The sequence below is a fragment of the Carassius carassius genome, chromosome 2 (genome assembly GCF_963082965.1).
Source record: "Carassius carassius chromosome 2, fCarCar2.1, whole genome shotgun sequence".
Classification (NCBI taxonomy): domain Eukaryota; kingdom Metazoa; phylum Chordata; class Actinopteri; order Cypriniformes; family Cyprinidae; genus Carassius; species Carassius carassius.
The window spans coordinates 7,036,942-7,060,926 of NC_081756.1; the positions used below are offsets into that span (position 1 = coordinate 7,036,942).

General features: G+C 36.3%; 1 protein-coding gene across 1 annotated transcript; it reads right to left on the bottom strand.

Moving 5' to 3' along the window:
* Positions 1-25: 25 nt before the first annotated feature.
* Positions 26-23,771, bottom strand: LOC132101285 (retinaldehyde dehydrogenase 3-like). The gene is made up of 13 exons (XM_059506120.1): positions 23,594-23,771; positions 22,742-22,846; positions 22,159-22,299; positions 20,087-20,216; positions 15,856-15,917; positions 11,134-11,262; positions 9,708-9,821; positions 8,779-8,881; positions 6,375-6,559; positions 6,132-6,296; positions 2,226-2,383; positions 1,066-1,140; positions 26-707 (listed from the first exon to the last, which is right to left on the bottom strand). Exons 1-13 carry the CDS (start codon positions 23,690-23,692, stop codon positions 632-634), a joined length of 1,542 nt encoding a protein of 513 aa, XP_059362103.1. The 5' UTR covers positions 23,693-23,771; the 3' UTR covers positions 26-631.
* Positions 23,772-23,985: the final 214 nt, after the last annotated feature.

Here is a 23,985-nt window from a genome sequence, read left to right on the forward strand (position 1 = left end):
TGTGTGTGTGTGAGTTTACTTCTAGTACAACAGATCACATTTTTTTTTAAATCAATAGCTATTTAATAAGTCAAAGTAAACAATATATTTTAAGCAATTACATTGATTCCCCTGTCATATGATGTGTATGTATGTACATTTAGAAAACGAAATCATTTTAATTCTAATTATACATTAATATATATGCAGGGCAACCCACTGTACATATACAGTGCAGAGATGTATTCATCAATTCAGTTTACATCCAGCATCACAAAGCCAATGTAGAGTAACAGTTACATCATTTCTGCAATTCTGTTTCTGAGCAGAAACACCTTAATTTAACTTAAACCTCAGGTTTAAGGTGGATTACAGGATTATTCATAAAATGCAATCAGAAACTTGATTTGTAAACACAAAAAAACGAATCATGGTAACATAGTTAGTTTTTAGCTGCCATGACAGGAGACCTTTAAAACCTTGAAGATGAACTGGACCTCCAAAACAAAAGAAGCAAAGCATTAAAACATCCAAATTAAATACAAATAAAACACACACATTTTCTTTTCAATCTGTACAGCACATCTACATGAAATGAACCGAGAGGAGCCTGACGGGGAAGCCAGAGTTTCTTCAAGCGTTGATTGACAGATCACAGTGTCAGCTGCTCGCTGAGTTTGAGAGTGATGGCTTTGACCTCGGTGTACTCCGCCAGCGCATACTCACCCCTGCACACATGGAATAATGATACTCCTAATATTGTTCATGTGAGGGGCATTTGCATGCATAATCACAGGAAAATAAGCTTTTCCAACTCTAACCCTATGAAGCCTCTCCTGTATCATATTTGATAAGCAAATTAAGCAACTAAATTATCAACACGATCGTGACTTTGCTGAAAAACCTGTTGAACACAATCTACATGTCTACATCGTCTCATTAGACATTTTTAGTGAGTAAACGGTGGAAAACGGTCTTGAAACTCAAAAGCTATGGTGAAAAGAGCTCTACTAACACTAGAAGTAGATCTCAGGGAAACTAAATGTATGTTCAAGATGAGGCGGAGGTAAAGATGGCAGCACTCACAGCTCTCGGCCGTTTCCTGACATCTTGAAGCCTCCGAACGGAGCTTGAGCATGTAAGGCATTATAGCAGTTCACCCTGGAGAACAGAAAGAGACATGACCTTTGACCTCTCCTGGAAAAGACCTCTCAGCTATCAGCAAAAGGTCATACATCACCCCCTGGTGGCCTATTCATACACTGAGGTCAGAGAGGACACAAAACTATGCATGTTTTATGTATTATAATGATATAGTAGTGCTGCCAAACACTAATTGCATCTTTTTGACATAATATATATATGTCTGAGTATTGTGTACATTTATTATGTATATACATGCATGTTCATATTTAAGAAAAGTGTTACGTTTATATATTATAAATTATATTCATATAAATATATACATGTAAATATTTACTAAATATATGCTGTATGTGAGTTTATTTATATATAAACATAATAAATATGCACGATACACACATGTATATTATGTTAAAAAAACTTATTTTTGATGCGATTAATTGAGACTTATCGTTTGACAGCACTATTATATACATTTCATAATTATGCATATATTAATATATACGTGTGTGTGTGTGTGTGTGTGTGTGTGTGTGTGCGGGCTTTGAAAAGTTTGGGTAGGGTAAGATTTTTAATAATATTTTTATTAATGTAAAGTCTCTTCTACTTACTAAGGCTGCATTTATTTGATTAAAAACACAGAAAGAACACACTAATATTGTGAAATAATATTGCAATTTAAAATAATGCTTTTCTATTTGAATATATTTTAAAATGTAATTTATTCCTGCGATCAAAGCTGTATTTTCAGCATCATTACTCCAGTCTTCAGAGTCACATGATCCATCAGAAATCATAATGATATACTGATTTATTATCAATGTTGGAAACAGCTGTGCTTTACTGTCACTTTTCAATTGAACATCCTTGCTGAATAAAAGTATTAATTTCCTTATTTTCTTTTTATTGCAAATTTTCTTTTTTATTTCAATATTTTTTGTTTATTAGAGTAATTATTATTAAATTAGATTGCAGCCTTATATTGTTCCTTCTTCTTTGTAAGATATCAATATTAAAAACCCATATTGGTCAACCGCTAGATTGTCAAGTTGTGTATTTTTCTAGTGTAATAGCTTACAGGAAGAGTTAAGTGAGTCTCTTACCAGACGGTTCCCGCCTCCAGGGCCGCAGACACACTCATGGCCCGCTGGACGTCCCGTGTGAAGACGGCCGCCGTCAGACCGTACTGTGAGCTGTTGGCTCTGTCGATCACCTCCTCCTGCGTCTTAAACTTCATGATGCACTGAACTGGCCCAAAGATCTGCAAAACACACACATCAGCGCAGCATATTTCTACAGCTGCTTACAGGGAAAGTGTAACGAATTAAACAATCATCGGGAAGGAGGAGGCGGGAACCGGCGGACAATCAAATAAAATTTAATAATGACAAAATAAAGACAAAACAGTGCGTTAGCCCCTCACTGACCATGACTGACGCGCACAAATAAAAACCAAACACAACTAAAATCCACGCAATATTTGATGAAAATGAACAAAACGTTAAAGTTAAATATGTATGTTTAAATGTAAACAAATTGGTATATACACTGTATGATTGGAAACATGAACATTTAAAGTTAAATATTTATATATTTACATATATAAAAATGTTAAGAATGTATAAAAAAAACAACAGTATTATATGGATTTATATTATTATTATAATTATTATCATTGCTGCTACTGTTGACATACTGAATGATATATATATATATATATATATATATATATATATATATACACAGTATATAAGAGAGAGAGGTCATAGATCACAGGTCTATAGAGGCATAATCATCCAGCAGGAGGCACTACAGGACACTTATTCAGATTTCTGTCACCTAAAGAGCTCTCAGAGTTAAAGGGTTAGTTCACCCAAAAATCTAAATTATGTCATTAATAACTCACCCTCATGTCGTTCCAAACCCGTGAGACCTCAGTTTATCTTCGGGACACAGTTTAAGATATTTTAGATTTAGTCCGAGAGCTCTCAGTCCCTCCATTGAAGCTGTGTGTACAGTATACTGTCCATGTCCAGAAAGGTAAGAAAAACATCATCAAAGTAGTCCATGTGACATCAGAGGGTCAGTTAGAATATTTTGAAGCATCGAAAATACATTTTGGTCCAAAAATAGCAAAAACTACGACTTTATTCATCATTGTCTTCTCTTCCGTGTCTGTTGTGAGAGAGAGTTCAAAACAAAGCAGTTTGTCATATCCGGTTCACGAACGAATCACTCGATGTAACCGGATCTTTTCAGTTCACCAAATCGAACTGAATCGTTTTAAACTGTTCACGTCTCCAATACGAATGAATCCACAAATGACTTGAGCTTTTAACTTGTTTAATGTGGCTGACACTCCCTCTGAGTTCAAACAAACCAATATCCCGGAGTAATTCACTTACTCAAAGAGTACACTGACTGAACTGCTGTGAAGAGAGAACTGAAGATGAACACCGAGCCGAGCCAGATAACGACTCGCTCACGAGTCAAGAACCGGTTATGTCAGACATGTCCAATAGTGATGCGCGGGTCTGACTTTTTTCCAACCCGCGGGTCCCGCTTTTCTGAAATTATTTGGCCCGCCCCAGCCCGCCCTGCAAATAAAGTAAAATTTCTTGACCTGCATGCGCAGCTTTTGAACAGCTCTGTGAACTGTTTCATCCTGTCAAAGAGTTATGGACGGAGCATGTGATTTGTTGAATGTAACGTTAGTGAACAAATACGCCCTTCACTGAACGAGATCGAGAGATCTTCTCGTTCATGAACGAAATGAATGAGAGTATACAGGGTCAGTCGGCCAAGCATGTAAATCTCAATCAGCAATCAGCAGATACAAAGCGCAGTTATAGGAGCTGTGCAGATACGTTCGTTTCCATATTTAGCATACAGAACATAACTCCACGTTTAATCCACGATTTATAAATGTGAATATATTATATATGAACTATCTGACCAAACAATTAAAATGTTAATTATGCAAGAAAACCTTGTGCTTTGTTCACCTGAATAACTTATTTTGACTTTATTTAATACGATTATGCACACATTTTAATAAAGCCAAATCAGTTTTTGTCACAAGTAAATACATTCATTGACTTAAGACATAACACATAAAACACTCTTTTTCGCCAGTTGCTGGCGTTTTTGTGAAATAGCTATAAAGAAATGGTCTCTGAACAAGTCAAGTCAAGTCACCTTTATTTATATAGCGCTTTAAACAAAATACATTGCGTCAAAGCAACTGAACAACATTCATTAGGAAAACAGTGTGTCAATAATGCAAAATGATAGTTAAAGGCAGTTCATCATTGAATTCAGTGATGTCATCTCTGTTCAGTTAAATAGTGTCTGTGCATTTATTTGCAATCAAGTCAACGATATCGCTGTAGATGAAGTGACCACAACTAAGCAAGCCAGAGGCGACAGCGGCAAGGAACCGAAACTCCATCGGTGACAGAATGGAGAAAAAAACCTTGGGAGAAACCAGGCTCAGTTGGGGGGCCAGTTCTCCTCTGACCAGACGAAACCAGTAGTTCAATTCCAGGCTGCAGCAAAGTCAGATTGTGCAGAAGAATCATCTGTTTCCTGTGGTCTTGTCCTGGTGGTCCTCTGAGACAAGGTCTCACGCAACATAAATGGATTTTTTTAAATTTTGTTTTAATGACCCGCCTCAACCCGCCCCGCAAATAAAGTGTCAATTTCTTTACCTGCCCCACCCTGACCCGCGGCTTAAGAGACGACCCGCGCATCACTAGCGTCCGATTCGTGAACCGAGGAGCTGATGATACTGCGCATGTGTGATTCAGCATGAAGCAGACTGACACACAGAGCGTCTGAACCGAACTGATTCTTTTGGTGATTGATTCTGAACTGATTCTGTGCTAATTTTATGAGCGCGGGTAAACCAAAGGCTTGAATCAAGGGCAATCATCACCAATGACGTCATTACGTTGAGCGCAAAAGAACCGGTGAACCGTTTTCTTCAACCGGTTTATTGAATCGAACTGGCAGAAAGAACTACCGGTGATCCGAAAACCAATGCAACCGGTTCTTGACTCGAGAACGAGTCAGTCTTTTGTTCGTTATCTGACTAGGTTCAGTGTTCATCTTCAGTTCTCTCTTCACAGCAGTTCAGTCAGTGTACTGTTTGAGTGCATGCATTACTCCGGGATATTGATTTGTTTGAACTCAGAGGGAGTGTCAGCCACATTAAACAAGTTAACAGCTTAAGTCATTTGTGGATTAATGCGTATTGGAGACGTGAACCATTTAAAACGATTCAGTTCGATTTGGTGAACTGAAAAGATCCGGTTACATCGAATGATTCGTTCGTGAACCGGATATGACAAACTGCTTTTATTTGAACTCTCTCTCACAACAGACACGGAAGAGAAGACAATGCTGAATAAAGTCGTAGTTTTTGCTATTTTTGGACCAAAATGTATTTTCGATGCTTCAAAATATTCTAACTGACCCTCTGATGTCACATGGACTACTTTGATGATGTTTTTCTTACCTTCCTGGACATGGACAGTATACCGTACACACAGCTTCAATGGAGGGACTGAGAGCTCTCGGACTAAATCTAAAATATCTTAAACTGTGTCCCGAAGATAAACGGAGGTCTCACGGGTTTGGAACGACATGAGGGTGAGTTATTAATGACATAATTTAGATTTTTGGATGAACTAACCCTTTAATGTTATGTAATTTAATCTAAGATCAATTACCTCCCATTCATTTTTCTAGTATTAAGGGTTCACTGAATGTTCACTCTGACCAGTAATATATATATACACACACATACATATATAGTGTGTGCATGTGGGGGGATTCTAATCTAAATAGGACAACTGTAGGTTTTTAAATAAGGAAAAAACATCATGTCATTTTTGTCAAATTTTAAATTAACTATTGTATTACATCTGCACTACATGTAGCTTTTTCCCCATGTGTTTTACTATTGAAAGTGCACATAGATGAAAGTGCACAGAGGAGTGTCGCACCTCTTCTTTGGCGATGCGCATGTGGTCTTTGACATCGGAGAAGATGGTGGGATGGATGAACAGACGTCTGTCCTCCACCGCACAGCCTCCACACTCCAGCGTCGCCCCCTCCTTCTTCCCACTGTCCACCAGCTCCAGGATCTTCTCAAACTGATGTTGGTCGATCTGACCGAAGAGCAGAAACACATAAGAACTCTGAATAGAAGAAGAGAAACGACTCTCAAGTTAACACAAGGATCTCACCTGTGGCCCGTGTGAGGTTCGTGGCTCCATAGGGTCCCCGATCGCTATATTTTGGGCTCTTTCGACACTGAGACGCACAAACTCATCATAAACTGGCTCTTCCACGTAGACACGTGATGCAGCGGTGCATGCCTGACCCTGGTTGAAGAACGAGCCCTTCTGTGTCTCCTCCACCGCCAACTGCACTGCACACACACACACACACACACACATTCATCAGTGAGCACTCTATACAACACACTTACTCTTTTCCCATGCCCTTATGTTTTGTTTGTTTCAGTGCAACTGCAGTGCATTACGCAGCAGCGCCGATGTTCATGCTTTGATTCATTTGTAAAATTGATAACATCGTGCATAATATCATTACACCGTTTCTGGAGTTTAATGAGCTGTGCATTGGCGTAAATCTGGGTTTGTGTGCAGATGTGAACATGCATAATAATAGACGCATGTGAAGCACTGAGTTCACAGCTGCACGGGTGGTCTGGAGTATTGCAACATCATTGGGGCTCAATAAACTTCCCCTTAAGAAATACAACCCACACCACAATGTACTGTATTTAGCTGCTTAACCCTATAAAGCCTACTGTGTCATATTTGATATATACACTGTGCAAAAGTCATAGTTCAATGGTATTTTCACCAAAAGAAAAAAATACATAAAAAGGCGTTAAGCCAGTTATTCATATCTTTTGCTGTAGTGTGTCAGTAGAAAATGTCAGTTTTCATTTCCAAACATTCCTTCTGCCATAATTGTACTAATCCAGTGAGATTTTTGTTTGCATAAGGAGTCTGACAACAGCCAGTGCTCCAAGCAGAGATCTGATCTTAGCATCATCAGTCTGTCTGAGATAAAATGAAGAAACCGAACAAACTGAGACAGACTCAGTCCAGAAGAACTGTGGCAAATATATATGAGCCTTTAAGCTTGTCAGGGTAATTTAATAATTTACATTTACGCATTTGGTTGATGCTTTTACCCAAAGCAACTTACACTGCATTCAAAGTATACACTTTATCAGCTCATGCATTTCCTAGGAATTAAATCCATGACCTTGACATTGCTATACTGCCCTACAAAGCAAAAAGGCAGTAACTGCATTTTTGGTCAAAAATGAGTTATTGTCATTTTCATGACATTCAAGGCATCCTTTGTTATGTGACAAAACATCTTATCTGAAATGTGTGTCGTTTTGGAGAAAAATGGTAGTTGTTTGTACAGTAACTACTTAGGCTGGATGACAGGATAACTTTTAAGTCATTTTTCTCAGTTCTGCACTCTGCGTAGTTACTGCCTTTTTACTTTTTAGGGCAGTATAGCCCTGTCAAAAATGTCTGAATGTCATTGCATTCAATGGAAAATGACTACTTGTGCTCTCAAATTCAGCAGAAGCTTCACTACACTATACTAAAATCAAGAGAAACTTACTCGAGAAGCATACAACATGACTTACAACATTAGGTTTTGTTTGCTGAAAAATGAAATCAAAACTAAGTGAAATTTACGTAAAATTGAGAAAAACTAGTAAATAAAAACCTGCAAATGGGGTATGAAAAATAATCTTAATTCAAAGGAAAAATATTTTTTCTTGTCCCATTTTTCCAAAAGGCAAATATTGTAATGTTGTATTATAACAGTGCAATATTTAGATTTGTTTTTAATAAATTTTTAAAAAATGCATTTTTAAAGGTGCACAATGTTTTTTTGTTTACACTGTAAACCTAAAATACCATAGAAGAGTACATTTAGATTTACATTTATGAATATACTAGCATTTATCCAAAGTGACTTAAATCACAGGGAATACAAAGAGAAGAAAACAATCCAAAAGAGAGACACAATTAATTTTTTGTAAGTATTTATATATGTATTTATGTATTAATTTAACTGTTTTATTCTATTTATTCTAGTGTTCCTGCGGCGCGAAAGGTTGTGGGTTCGATTCCCAGGGGGAACATATGTTAGGTAAAAAAATCCTAGCCTGAATGCACTGTAAGTCGCTTTGGAAAAAAGCGTCTGCTAAATGCACAAATGTAATGCATATTTAGTTTATTTCATAAAAAGTAAAAAATTCTGCAAAATAATGCCACAATGGATCAATGAAAATTAAATACCCCAGAGAGCCATGCAATACTTTATTATCCCCCTAAAAAACTAACAGATGTTTGATTAAAGTGTGCCGCTTTACTTTAAAATGAATGCACTTGGTTTTTGTTTTCTAATGCAATGACATGCAGACATTTTTAAGTGTCTCTTAAGTGTTTAAATACCCTCCCCTGTTTTAAACAGAGACCTGCAGGTCTTCATTCGGGAGGATACTGCACACATTGTTCCCATTCCCTGAATTTCCCAGTGTGCTCATTACTGTTTGAGCAGTGGGATCTGGAAAACCACATCACTCACGGTCTGAGTCAGCAAACACAATGCAGGGGTTCTTCCCTCCCAGCTCCAGAGTCACTCTCTTCAGGTTGCTCTTGGCTGCTGCTGCTTTGATCAGCTGACCCACCTGAACACAAACACAGCACAGGACAATAACCAGAGCGCTCACTAATCATGTGATTTATGACTATCAGCTGGTTTGTTATGTACATAATGAAGGGGAAACTTGGCCAAAACAGCCAAACGCTTTGAAGCATTACAGTTCAGAGCACCGAGATTCAGCTCACGTGAACAATCTTCTCTGCAATCCAAGTAATAAATAAATGAATGTTCATATAAAATTTAACTGTATTTTAAAATACACCGAAAATTTTGAAGATATGAAAAAAATGCAAAGATATACACTGAAAAAGTAGTATTTATACACTGAATTAGAAATCAAATATAAATATATGTGTGTCTATCTTTATACATTATATTTGACACATTTACTATATATTTGCATTGAATTAACAACATTTTGAAGTTCACAGATAAAAATTATATCTTCAAAATGTTGTTAATTCAATGCAAATATATTGTAAATTTGTCATAGAAGTATGTATATATATATAATTTACACATTACACATTTTATTTTAGATTTATTTCCAATTTAAATGTATTTCTATTATCCGGAATATATTTTTAAAAAATGCATTGTAAGACCGTAAATGTATTTTCATGCTGTTTAAAGCACATTTTGGCATGTCAAGGTCTTAATAAAATACATGTTTAATTAAAGAAATATATTTCTCAAAGCTGTACTGGTTACCATATTTATTTAAAATGTATATTTGTTTGGCAGAAATAAAGAAATAATACTGTATGTCAATAATTGCATTCGTGTCATCAATCAATTGTGTTTCTCTTAAGACTTTGAGCAATATGAGTTTATTCCCATAATTTCCTCACCTCTGTAGAGCCTGTAAATGCCACTTTGTGGATGTTCATATGACTGGCGATCGCCGCTCCAGCCGTTGGTCCAAACCCAGGTACGATATTCACGACTCCAGGTGGAAAACCAGCCTGTGTGACATGATGGCAAGAACAGGCTTTATATGTATTATTTATAAAAACATGCAAGCTTAATACTGTTTCATATGGCTTAATACTTTCCTCTAAAGGAGTAAGCATGAATAGGTAAAAAAAAGTTGCCCAGACGGGGACAGACTCAGCACAAGTACACGAAGGCATGCTTTTCTTTTGAGGATTAAAACCACACTGATCCCATTCACAATGATGAAGACATACATCATCTCTTTTTTAGATACAGACTGCTTCAAAAGAAAGCCAGTGGAGGTTGACATGTCATGTGTCCTGCAATCTTTGAAGAATTAAACATGATCATTTGAGAGTTTTGTATAAAAACAGCAACAACTCATTACCTACAATGCAGCGGAGTCATTTTGTAATAGAGCCAGGTTCCCAACCGGGTTTACACCCCTCTAAGGTTTCAATTCTTCTTCAGATGTTTGAATACATATATTTAATTACTAATTGTTGAATATAAGATCAGATAGTGTGATGCTGTATTGTAATAGTGTAATATTTTGTGTAGTTTTTATGTGAATGCATTTTTTTTTTACATCATAACTTAAAAAAAATAATAATGGTACCTTTAGATTTGTATACATTTATGAATCAAGCAGACAGCCGAACCTTTTTTTTCTGCTAAATGCATGAATGTAAATGCAAACACCATGTGTTTAAATAAATAAAATAAAAATGTAAATGAATAAAACTTTTAGCCACTGTTATGTATGTTTTTTTATATATATTTTATTTTATTATATCTTTTATTTTATAAAAGTAAAAAAAATTATACAACAATATGTTTTATTTTATTTTTATATCATTTATTTATTTTGATATTTTTTATTTACTTATAAAAATGCTTTTTTGAAAAAAAGTAGCAAACTATACACAAAGATTTGCTTTATTTTATTTATTTTATGCTATTGATTTTTTCTTCATTTCATTTGATAAAACGTAACAAATAAAAAAAAATGCTTTATTTTTATTTTGCTTTTTTATATAAAAAGTAACAAATTATACAAAAATAATGGCTTAGTGTTACAATGGACCAATCAGAATCAAGTACTCCAAAAACCAACGTAATACATTATTATATAAACTGGAATGCACAAAACCTCTGCCAAACTTTAATTTGGCATCATAATCCATATCCATCATGAAGCCACGGTTGGGAAACACTGGCTTACAAAATCTGGGATGCGAAAAAAGGCAATGCTGATACAATCAGTCATCAATGTCCATGTGAATAAAATCTACTCGGCAAACGAGAATGCCAAAGCAAAGCAATCCCATGAACCCTTACCTCCTTTATGAGTGCTCCGACGTGAAGAGCCGTCAGCGGGGTCTGTTCAGCCGGTTTAATGACCACCGTGTTCCCGCAGGCCAAAGCCGGCGCGATCTTCCACATAAACATCAGCAGAGGGAAGTTCCACTAAATACAGAAGGCATTCAAACAGATTACATGAGGAATAGTTGACAATGCATTGTTGAATTACTAGAAAAGGTGGTATTTCACGGCGCAGCTATTCTAACTGGGGTGTGCATTTTTTTCTTATAATTCAATGGGCTGGAGTCAATTATTCCACTTATACTACGATCACCACACATCAAGACATTGTTTAGATGTTTTATATCAAGGCATTGATCAGTATTCAAGTGTGGCATCCACATTGAATGGACCTCAGCAGACATTCAATACAAAAACACTCCATCAAGTCTAATCGCTGTTCTTTGTTAAACTGGTCACATAACTATGTACACAAATCACTTGTTTAGTAGTAGAGAGTTGTTATTTTTACATCTTTTCGGATGCTGTCATGGCAGTTAACCGTGGTTCTGGATTGCATTTTCACTTTTCATATTTTTCTTTCTGAGTGACTCATGTGAACGCTGAATGCCAGCGTTGCTTTCCCTAATTACCAATCCCAAATATGAATAATGACTTTATGATATAATCTCCAGTGTCTATCAACAGTTTGTGCTTTGTTTCCAAAGCAACATAAGACAATAAAAAGCCATTTTCATTTATGAAATAAGATTCTTGGAAAGCCTGATTTGATTGAATGATTCCTGGGATTTTGTAACTTACAAAAATTGAGACAATATGGTGAATCATTGATGACAATTCAAACAAGCCCTTTAATTATGATAACTTTCTTTATTATTATTAGTACAAAGATGATTCCCATATGGATAGGGCATTTATTAAACTAGATAGATCGTTTTAAAAAGGTATTGGCAATGTTCACGGTCACAATGTTTGGGTTTTCTTTGTGGGACAAAAGTTGTAGTTAGTAACACAATCTATTACATTACACATTTTGGGTAATATTACCAGACTACTTTTTGGGTAGATTACTTACAGATTTTGGTTCCAAATAACATGACAAAAATTGTAGTTAGTAACAATCTATTACATTACACATATAACCAGACTACTTTTTGCCTACTTTTTTAAGATTACCTTTAGATTACTAATTAATTAGGGCTGTGCGATATGGACAAAAAAAAACCTATCACGATTTTTTGATCAATTTTGCGATTTCGATTTTAATCACGATTTTGACACACAGACATGCTTTACAGTCATAAGTGTACATTTAGTATAAATTTTAAACATATTTCCAAAAGAAAACCAATGAGAGCTTTATCAAATGTCTCTAGAACAGACATAAGTCAAAAATAATCACTAAGTAAAGATGTCAAACAAAATGTCTAGACATATGGAAAAAAAGTTAAATACCGTGTTCAATGATTGTTTTTTTCTTTTTTTTTTTTTTTGCTATGCATTGGTCATAGAGCTCACTGTAGCGGTGCCTCAGGTGTCATATGTTTTGCCCAATACTTATTGCCCAAGGGTCACAAGTACTCCGTCTGCAGTGCGTATACAGTAAGTTATGTGTACGCAGTTCAGAAGCAGCAAGAGAGCGCATTATTGTAACGCGAAAGCACATTAAAATCATGCGCGAGCGCGAATCTATCCACTCGCACCAGTGATGCGCGGGTCAATGTATTAATAACCCGCACACGACCGACCTTTTCAACTAATCCGCCCGCAACTCGGACCGCAAAAAAATAAAAATGAAATATTGTACCCGACCCGCATTTTTAAAAAGCAGTAAATGCTCATCGTACCGTCATTGGGTCATAGACAGAACTAACTTGGCAAAAACAACAACAACAACAACAACAAAAAACACAACAAAACTTAATATATTATAATTTTGTCAAGAATTATAAAAAATCGTCAGTAGGCTCATAATTTGTACTAAAATAGTCTAGTCTGGCTATGTCTATTTGTATGTTTCTGCAAGGTCAGCCAGCAGAGATTGAGGCTCGGGTTTGTTCTGATCCGAGCTCGTGAGCGGAGAGCGCATTTCTGAATATCCCGATCTGCTCGCTCATTCCGTGGGGACTCGCTCAACCCAGAATGGCCTGCTGGTTCGAAAATATGCACGGAGTCATTTAATTGCTTAGTAATAAACTGGTGTTTTCTGTGTTGCTGCAAAGATGAAGTTGACAATGCAAACTCGCCATGATCGCCAGAGAGAAATGCACATTTCATATGGATTACATCATCAGAGAGTAGCCCCTTTTTTTTTTTGTTTGAATATTTTCGTTTAAAAGAAGACATTTCAAGCTGTCTGTAATATATAGCCTATATTTCTCAAATCTGAGGCACACGCTGAGTTTAGTTCACATGCAATGCAAGTGATCGTGCCGGCGCCTTATTACATTGTCTGCTAGGCTATATATTTGCTTCTTATTTATTAAATACGGGCAACTGATTGATAAAACATTGATCAAAATTAAGATACAATTCATACAAAACGAAAATCTTTATAAAAGAGTTTTCTATAAAACAAAACTGAATGAAGTCGTCAAAATCATGTTTTACCAAAAACATCGCTGTTGCTCCCCATGCAGTCTTCTTTGCCGCCTCCATCTCTACGTGCAGACTTAGCTCATGCATCATTTTCATGCCAGTTATTCAGCCAATAAAGTGTAGGCCTACGTATTTCAAAAATGTGTCTAGTACTAGGACCCGACGACCGCGACCTGAATATCATTAAAAATATTTTTGAATGACTCATAACCACGGGCGACCACAGGCACCCGCTTATTTTGTATCAACCCGATTTCCTTTGCTCTGTTAACAAAACCAGATGCGCGTGCTCAGATCATAGACTGTATAAGGCTCAGATACACGCTGCCTTACAACGTGTCTCTTCTCGCTCAACCTGTGTCCTGCACTCACAACTCTCTCTGTGCTCACGCGCAAGATATTAAATCTTTTGGCACCTTTCTATGTATAGGCTAACCTTTTCGGTTCTTATCTTTTTACCACGTACAGTGTGAACGTTCTGTTCCGTTAACATAGGCTCGGAAAAAAAGACTAAAGACTATGGATCACAGACAGAGTGTGTGAACCTGGAGTTAGGCATATGCCCAGTCTGCTCTGTTCTCGCGCTCCACTTAGGCGCGCTGCATCCTGATTGGTTCAGATAACATACTGCGGGAGGTCGGGGCTGCAAAAAAAATCGTGCTATAAAGGATTTAGAAATCGCGCACACTCAAATCGCGGTTTTATTTCGATTTCGATTAATCGCACAGCCCTATAATTAATCACATTGATTTAAATAGGATAATCTTGTAGCATAGCTACTGATATAAAAATAGATTTCTGCAGGGGGTTTCAAAATTAAACATAAGATGAAATACTTTGTTTAACTGCGTGTCAGGTCACCATTAACCAACATCAGAGAACCATGATCATGCCAGTGTGTTAGCTACTTAATACATTAGGCGACAGATACGGCTGACAAAAAAAAAAAAAAAGTTGGGTATTCCTTCATTACATATGAAAAAAGAAACATGAATTTGTGCGAAAAACAAAAGCCTTCCAAAGACATAGCAATACATGGTTAAATAATCCAATGATAATGTTCTCATCAGTAGTTAATGCAATGTTGAAATGTTGAGAAAACACCAGTGAACACCAGAAAATCCAGTGGTCAAATGTTATGATGAATATTTTTTTTTCTAGTGTATGAATAATGTGTAATCGTGTAATCAATAAAAACTAACTGTAGTCTGTTTAGGAGTATTTTAAAATGTAATATGATCTAATTACAAGTACTTATTTTTTTTGCAATCTGGTTAGATAATCCAGATTACATGCAATCAGTTCCCACCCAGCTCTGTGTATCTGTACAGTTCTTTAGCGTGTGGAGATCTTTGGTGGGCGTGTGGTTTCAGAGAGTCGTGAGCGTTCATAAACATTCATAAGCTTCAACGGCATGTGAGATCATAATCCAGTGTGCAGTCTGCGAGAGGGAGCGGTGTGTTTGTGTTCGTCTGCGTGTGTGTGTGTGTGTCTCTTTATCCAAGGTGTTTCCTTACATGCATCTGAAAGACTCTAGACAGGCGTTGGCTACAGTATATAAACAAAACCATCATGTATATGTGATTCAGCGCTCACAGGATCCTATTGTGTTTCTGATCTAAACCGTGTCCAAATATGTTTCTTATTTACATTATCTGTTTAAATGCCAATACTGTCAAATTCACAAATGAAGTGCCTTCTGCAAGTATTTGAGAATAGGATTAATCAAACAATAAAGCAATTTCATGCTTTATTGTTTATATAGATTACAATCGGATAGCTATAGTTAATCTAAAACTTACACTACAAGCTACTAACAAAATAGGTTTATATACATACATACAAACATACATATATATATATATATATATATTTTTTTTTTTTTTTCAAAATGCAATATATTTATAGAATTTTGGAAAATGAACTCTCTCTCTCTCTCTCTCTCTATATATATATATGTATATATACAATCATTTTTGCACAATAATTAAAAATACAAATATATATGCAAAATACTAATTCACTCTAAAAATATGAATTAAAAATTGGGATGTGCCTCTCGATTTGCGATTCTGTGAATTGATGCTACGTTAAATGCTTTACAATTGAAATGGGAATGAAAAAAAGCCACAAACTCACCGGAATAATTGCTCCGCACACACCGATGGGCTCATGTTTGGTAAAACACACAAAGTTTTCATCTGTAGGGAGGACAAAAAAAATAAATAAAAAAAGAGGAGGTCAAGAGGCACTAAACGTTCTAACACACTAAGCTCCCCTTTGATATACAATCATTGTTTCCTTGGGAAGCTCTTGGATGTGACCACCGAAAACCAAACATGAGAGACAAAGCATTGGGAAAAACACACAGCGCTGGTTTCAATGGCCCACACAAAGCTCTGGTCAGGAAGAGTGTATATGTTCTGTAGCTTTTTTCCCTCTGCTTTGACTGGAGACACACTGAAACGAGAGAGGCCTGAGGTGTGTGAGAAGTCTGGGCAGCAGTTCAAACCCGCTGCTGATCTGCTCTTGGCTTGGATGCACAGCTTTGTTCGCCTCACCGCTCTCTTTCTCGCCTTGCTCTCTCTCCCAGGAGTCAGATATCCAGTCGGGGTAATGTAAGGTAGCAATGCTGTTTTATCACATCTCTTCGCACTTGAACCTTTCCGTTGGAAAATGCCAGTAAGACTGGCCAATTCACCACTTCCTTGTTCCAACGTGTATCCAGTTAAAGACTCGAGTGGCCTTGCTACGACTGATTATTGAACATATTTCACCTAAAAATTTACATTTTGTTATTTTTTACTCACAATCATGCCGTTTCAAACCTCTATGCTAGTGCGGACGAAGATTTTCAGTGAATAAAAACAAAATAAAGCTGTGGATCAACATGAGGGCCTATTTAGTCCCGCATTTACTTAATCAAAAGTACAGTAAAAAACTGTAATATTCTAAAAATCTTTTTTAGAATTTCAAATAGCTAGTTTCTACTTGAATATATGTTAAAAGGAAATTATTCCTGTGATCAAAGCTGTATTTTCCACATCATTACTTCAGTCTTCAGTGTCACACGATCTTCAGAAATCATTCTGATATGCTGATTTACAAATATTTCTGATCATTATCAATGTTGAAAATTGTTGTATTTTTGTGCAAACTGAGAAGCATGAAAGATCCTTTGAAGAACAGAAAGTTCAAAAGAGCAGCATTTATTCGACATAGAAATCTTTTGAAATCAATTTAATCCTTGTTGAATAAAAGTGAAAGAGAAAGAAAGAAAGAAAAGAAAGAAATTAAAATTGACCCCAAACCTTAGAAAAGTAGTGTATCAGTTGCAGATCGATAGAGATATTAAGCAAGATATTAAAGCTAAACTTCACTGAAATTCGTATGAGTTGTTGTCTACAGACAGCAGTCCAAATCAGTCATGCGTAAAGTAGCATTTTACTTATGATGATGCCCATGCAGACAACTTAGAAAAATGACATAAGTACAAAAGATCCCAACAACAAGCTCCCACGCTCATGCGTGACATTTCATATATGTGTGCCTGGATACATGGGAGCCACGTCTGTTAATCTACTGCAGCCGGTCTCTCCGAGCCCTGACCTTCTCGTGTTTCCCCACGCCGCAGTGTGTCGGGGTGATTACAGACTTGACGACTCCCTCACACAATGCTCATCTCTGGCTGGGATCAGCCAGCGGCCCTTTCTAACTGATCCAACAGCGCTGCTTATCAAAGGTTAAATTTACACGCCATCTAAAAGGGCTTTATTTCAGCAAAACTGTAAAGCCTCGCCCTCAGACTTCTAACGTCGCGGCAAGTTTACAGCAGCAAGTAAATCATCTGTCTACACTGAAATAAAAAATACTGTAATCTGACATATACTAATAATGAGAACCGAAAATTAGAACAAATCTGAAGTTTAATATGCATTTATGTGGAAACAAGTTTCTGAATTAAAAAAAAATATATATATATATCATGTTGCTCATCGCTGAACCCTATAAAGCCTACTGTATCATATTTGGAAATTACCAACATGATCATGACTTTGCTGAAAAACAATCTACTACATGCCTTTGATCGTTTAATAAGTAGTTTATACATTTTTAGCAAGTAAAACAATATTTTTAATACTGTAGAATCTTTATAAAGTAAACGTAAGCAGAAGTTTCATATTGTTGGTAATATTTCAAGATGAACATTAACTGGACAGGAAGCAGTTTAGGTTTATTTAATTATCCATACATTATGATTTAGAAAAATCTTTTTTTTATTTGAGGTATAAGGCTTTTGAGGAACAAAAGTTGTTTAGCCTTTAATCATCACTGCGTTGCATTAAAAGATTTTAAACTACACAGCTTTGATCATAAAACGAAGCATTTAAATTACATCTTACTAAGACATATAAAAGGGGCATATACTGATATTTATGTACATTTTATGAAGTATTTATGATTTTCATTACAAGCTATCAGAATGTCACCTTACGTTTCTGACCATATATCAACATCTAAACCAAACCGCATGTTTTTGCTCAGTTTAGGTGTTTTTTTTTTCTCAGTTATGAGCTTCATATTCTCAGTATATCATACTATTTTAGCCATAAAAGCTTTAAGTATTAAATATGATACACAACAAAAAAAAAAACACGTGCAAATAATTTTTTATTTTTTGGTTTTGGGAGGATTAGCCTAAAGGTTCAATAAAAGGTTCCATTTCCAATAACAATTTTTTTGAACTATTTTTTCATATGTCAGGTTTCACAGGCTTACGTCAACCAAATGTCACAAGTGCATGGAAAAGACAGCTTTATCTGGTCAGGATCCAGTGCAACACCCATGCAGCGATGCACCTCTGGCTGTGGGCGGAGATGTCAAATTGGCCAGATTGGTTTTATAATTGGTGCGCCGACAATCCAGGTTAATCTGCCCAATGCGATGAACCATAAACGACACATTTTTCCAAATAAACACTTGAGTTGGGCAACAGGCGGTTGACGTATGCTAATTGGCAGCCGTTATCAATGGGGAAATTCAAAGCTGCTTCAGTCATGCATCATGTTCAAGCCCTCAAAAGAGCGAGATATTCTATCTGGCCACTGATTCCCTGAACTCCGGCTCATCTGCGGCACCAGCGGTCGCACCTCAGCGATTAGGATCAGAGCCTCTTCCTTTTCCTTTGTGTGCCAGGGCTTTCGTCTTTTAACGCTTTATTTGAATCTAATCAGGGGGAAAGGAGGGATGCATGTTTTGTCTATTGAGTATCCTGGAGTGGCAGGAATGCTGGGGGAAAAGGAAGAATTAGAGAGGGGGATGATGATCTACCACCCAGGGCTGAAGGTAACTCATCAACCCTTTCATACTCATTAACTCATCTAAGAGGAAGAGGACTTTGGGAGACACTGTCTGGCTTGGATGTGTTTATTATATCCACAGCAGAGCTGAATTGAGAGGGACTTTTAAACTGGAAATTCGGAAGCACACAGGAAGCATAATTCTTCAATTCAAATTTAAAAGCACAGCGTGCAATTTCATAGATAATGACTATTTCCAGACAGGTTTCCAGTCTGAAACCTACAAGTGACTTATTTAAAGTTGTCCATCCGTATTAAACTGGCATGTGAAATAGTATTTTACCAGTGATAAAGACAAACACTTGACTTTTTATGCATGTATAATTAAGATTTAAATGAATTCATACACTATCACTCAAATGTTTGTGGTCAGTAAGATATTAAATGCTAAAAAAAATGCTGTTCTTTTGAACTTTCTGTTCATCAAAGCATCCTTTAAAATGCATCTCAGTTTTCAAATCAGCATATCAGAGTGATTTCTGAAGGATCATGTGACACTGACGACTGCAATTAAAAGCAGTTATTTTAAATTATGATAATATTTTACAATATTACTGATTTTACTGTATTTTTGATTACCGTAAATAAATTCAGCCTTGGCAAGCAGAAGAGACTTCTTTTTACAAATTTTACAAAAATCTCACTGACCCCAAAATTTATTTTTTATAGTAGTGTATACCTGCTTGTAAGTTGGTTTTGTTTTTCATATTTTTTAAATACCAGCTATGAAAACTAAACATATTCTGTAATACTCAATTACTTTTAATGTTATGAAAAGTAAGTGCAAAACCACTTAATTTCCCAGAATGCTATAATTTACCCTTAGTATTCGAGATATAGAAATTCTAATTCTATATCCTGTGGTGCATCACCAATTTAATTCCAATTTAATCTCATTATTTGAAAAGAAGACTGAGGATTGGTCCGCTCTGGTGCATGTCAGTCAATCACGGCACTAAATGAACGAGCTGATTTGACTGAGAACACGTTCAGCTGGCCTTGATACTCACCGACTGGCATGGTTTTCCCATGAATCTTGTCTGTCCAGCCAGCGTAATATCTCAGGGTCTTAATGCTGCCATCCAGATCGACAAAGAAGGCATGCAGAAAGGGTTTGCCAGTGTCCATTGACTCTAAAGTCTAGAAACAAGAAAGCATATGGTTCAACTACTGCAAACCAATTCTGAGAGCATAAAAGCATAAAGTTATGATTTTATTAGCAATCTGTTTCAAATAGGCATTTTTATTGGGCATTTTCGAAAAGCATGCTCATTTCGAGATCTACAAATTTGACACAAAACAACTTTTTTTATGCACGTCAGAGGATGCCAAGATTTTAATGTGTATGGGGAGATTGTAGGGCCAGAAATGAAACAATAACGCAAACAATAAAGTCCGCTTCCCTCTAACAATAAAAACAGTGTCAACGTGAAGAAAAAAGTATGTGGATAAGACCACGGCTGAAGTCATTGGCAGAGTTTACACTCATGAGAGCCGAAATATGGGACGCTGCCCATCGGCGCTGGAACAGATCGATTACTGTGCACAAAACAACAAATAATGTTCAAGATTACTTAAAATACGATTACAGTTCTAAAGAATGATCAATCTGACATCTCAAGCTACTGACAACCAGACAAAATTAATCAAACTAGATAGCTGGGTGTGTTTTGCATTTCTGTACTCAAATCTATTTGCGTGGGAAACATCGAAAACTGCATGAGTGTAATTGTGAAATATGCATGCATTACATTTGATCCATTCCTTTTGTTCAATGCACGATTGTAAAAGGCACCGTAAATGGCTTAATAACAACAAGGCAGAGCAGTATAAGAAAGAGGTCACTTTAACCTATCTCGAAATCTGTTCATTTCCCCATGCAAGAGCTCTGGGTTGAAATTATACTTCAGAATCACAGGACATGTTTGCAATTAGTGATCTAAAAACATTAATTCACTCACATCTGTAAAATTTCATTCACAAAATGCGGTAACTAACTAATATGATCTGGCAGTAGAACAGGGTGAAAACCAACTCAAGCAAGGCTTTCATTTTGTAAAACTGAAGCACTGTGAACTGTACCGAGAAACTTACTCACAGCTCCAAAAATGCATGAAAGCAAACAAGTTGCTTTCTCAAAAAAGCATCTAAATCCTAACCTTTGATTGGGTTTTTGATGTTTTAATTGACAGGACTTCAAAATCAGACCACCGTGTCCATGCTCACACCTGCAGTAGAGTTTGATGAACGCATTCAGACAGGCGTGACAGCTTATGGACACTGCAAGCGTGTGATGTGATTAAACAGACCGCAGCCATTATTATGAAGCAGCAAGTGTGCAGTTTCAGACCACGGTTTTGGTGCAAAATTCAATATGCTCATTTTACAATCTGCAACACTTTAAATTGGGAAAAAGGTTGAATTTTGATTGCTTCAATTGGTTCATATATCCTGACTGAGGAGGCATGAAGCCTCTTTATTTTAACATAGTGATCTGATCTAAAGCCATCTATAACATTTTGACATGAGCATGCTAGATCAGTCCTGATAAGCTATAAAGACACTTTTGTTATGCTTGTATCGTTTAAAACAGTGTCTCATTATTCATTTTGCATGAACATCTGTGTGTGTCCTAATTTATCGTTTTCTTTTTTAGTTGTACTGTTGTGTATTATAAAATAGATTTTGTTTTCACTGTTCATGTTCACATAAATGCTAATATGCAAAAACAGCACAGAAATCTGGCCTTTAAATAATGCATTGTGGATCGAAAATACAGCCGGTTAAAAAGTTGGATCCCGCTTTATTTTGCAATGCAAAAGGTCGGCTTTTTATTCGAATGTACAAAACTTGCGAATCATTGGCAGTATATTTAAAAAACTAAAAGAATCAAAAAATGCAGTAGGCTAAACAAAATTTGAACAGTGTTGTTTTTGTTTATGATCATGCATTAAAATAATATGACAACAAATACCAGTTCGCAAAATCAATCATCAAAACGGAAGAAGGGGAAAAAAACTTGGTAGCGACGCGAATTTCGTGTAGTCTACATCGCTTGCTTAGTTAGTTAAGCCAGACTCACCGCGAGCACAGCGCGCTCTCGCTCCAGCAGATCCGCGAGTCTGTGCAGTAACCTTCCCCGGCTCGAGGCGTCCATCCGCCGCCACTGCGAGCCTCTCTGCCCGGCCGCTCTGGCAGCTTCCACCGCCTCATCCACATCAGCCTGAACAGTCACATCAACAGTTCACACCCCACTCCACACAAGCAAGGTAACTCGATTAGGCTATTATCAGCAACCTTAAAATGAAATAGCTGATGATTTAATTATTTAATAACAAAATCACCTGATCAGATGCATCTTGAATCAGCTGACAAATCATAATATAGTTCAAAAACCATATGCAGCTTATAATTCTGAAATCATGTAGATGCTTATTTGCAGAAATAATCATGTAACAGATTAAAATAATAAAATAACTGCAATAATTACAATTATATATAGTCTCATATGCATATTGACAGTTTATGAGACAATAGTGTAGTGTATTTTTAACAAATTTAGGCCTCATTTAATAATTCATAAATGAATGGCAGACATTCTTCCAATTTACTGTACATGCTTATTGATTTTTAATTAGACACCCAATGAGTCAAATTCATCTTACTTTATCCGCCTCCTCGACATCGCAGATTTTGACACCTGTTGCGGGGTTGATTGTTGGAAACTTCTTTCCTTTGATTGATGTGTGCCATTCATTATTGATAAAAATCTGCAACAAATACAGTTAGACTACAGTGAAGCCGGTTTCCCATAACAGTCAAGGCTGATCCAGTTCATTAACTTTAATAAAAGAGAATAATAAAAAAAATGGATAAATGTAAATGTCTAGTAACTTGCCCACAAATATGAACCAAAAAATTGACAATTATTAATAAATGGTAATATCTAGTTCATTAACTCCCCCACAAATATAAATAAAAAGCAAAAATGAAAATAACTAGCTCATTAACGTCCATAAATATGAATTTAAAAAATACTTAAAGTGTGAATGATTGTAAATATCTAGTTCACTATATTGCCCACAAATATGACTAAAAATAATTACAAATTAAATAAAAAATGTAAATACCTTGTTAATTAACTTGCCTACTAATATGACAACATGACCCATTTAAAAACCTTTAACCATTTTAACCCTCTTATAATATATATATATATATATATATATATATATATATATATATATATATGATTCCTATCGATAATGTACAGTACTCAAAATATGTTCTTTAAATCAGTGTATCAGTTTTGTTTCGGCTCTTTTTTTAATGCACCAGTACAGCTTTTCTAAAAAAACTATAAAAATTCTGCATGACATCAGTCTCTAAAATGCTTTATTTTTAATAGTAATGGCCTAAAGTTTCTTGTAAATGTCATTGATGAAGCCTAAAGGACTACTCAGACTGAAACTCCACTTGCTCTAGTATTTGGTCTGTCCACTTGATCTAGCTCTTACCTTTGTGTGTTTAATCTCAGGGATTTTCACCGGCTGAGGCAGAGGCGGAGGGCATATGTTTCGAGCGAGCCCGTTCTCTATAGTCCCGTTCTGTGCCATTGCAGTGCAGTTACAGTGAAGTGCAATAGAGATGAAGATCACAGATCCCTGTTCTCTCCATCCAGCACACTTTATAAGAACTTTTTAAAGGTCCTCCCACTTGAGGCAAGTGTGCACTCCGCCTACCATGACAAACACAGTCTCCGTCTCACCGGCCAGTGAATCAGTCTTTCAAACACAAAACTGCTGATATTTCCAGATATGAGTTTCCATGATGAAGTTTCAGGAGCTCAAGCGTGGAAAATAGCTGTGGCTAGGACGTTTGGGAACGTTTAAGACACTCGCCTCTGAAA

Coding starts and splice junctions, on each gene's coding strand:
- LOC132101285 (XM_059506120.1), bottom strand. CDS start 23,692: ATGGCACAGAACGGGACTATAGAGAACGGGCTCGCTCGAAACATATGC. Junction 22,847..23,593: donor CTGAGATTAAACACACAAAG/GTAAGAGCTAGA, acceptor TATTTGTTGCAG/ATTTTTATCAATAATGAATG. Junction 22,300..22,741: donor ATGTCGAGGAGGCGGATAAA/GTAAGATGAATT, acceptor GTGACTGTTCAG/GCTGATGTGGATGAGGCGGT.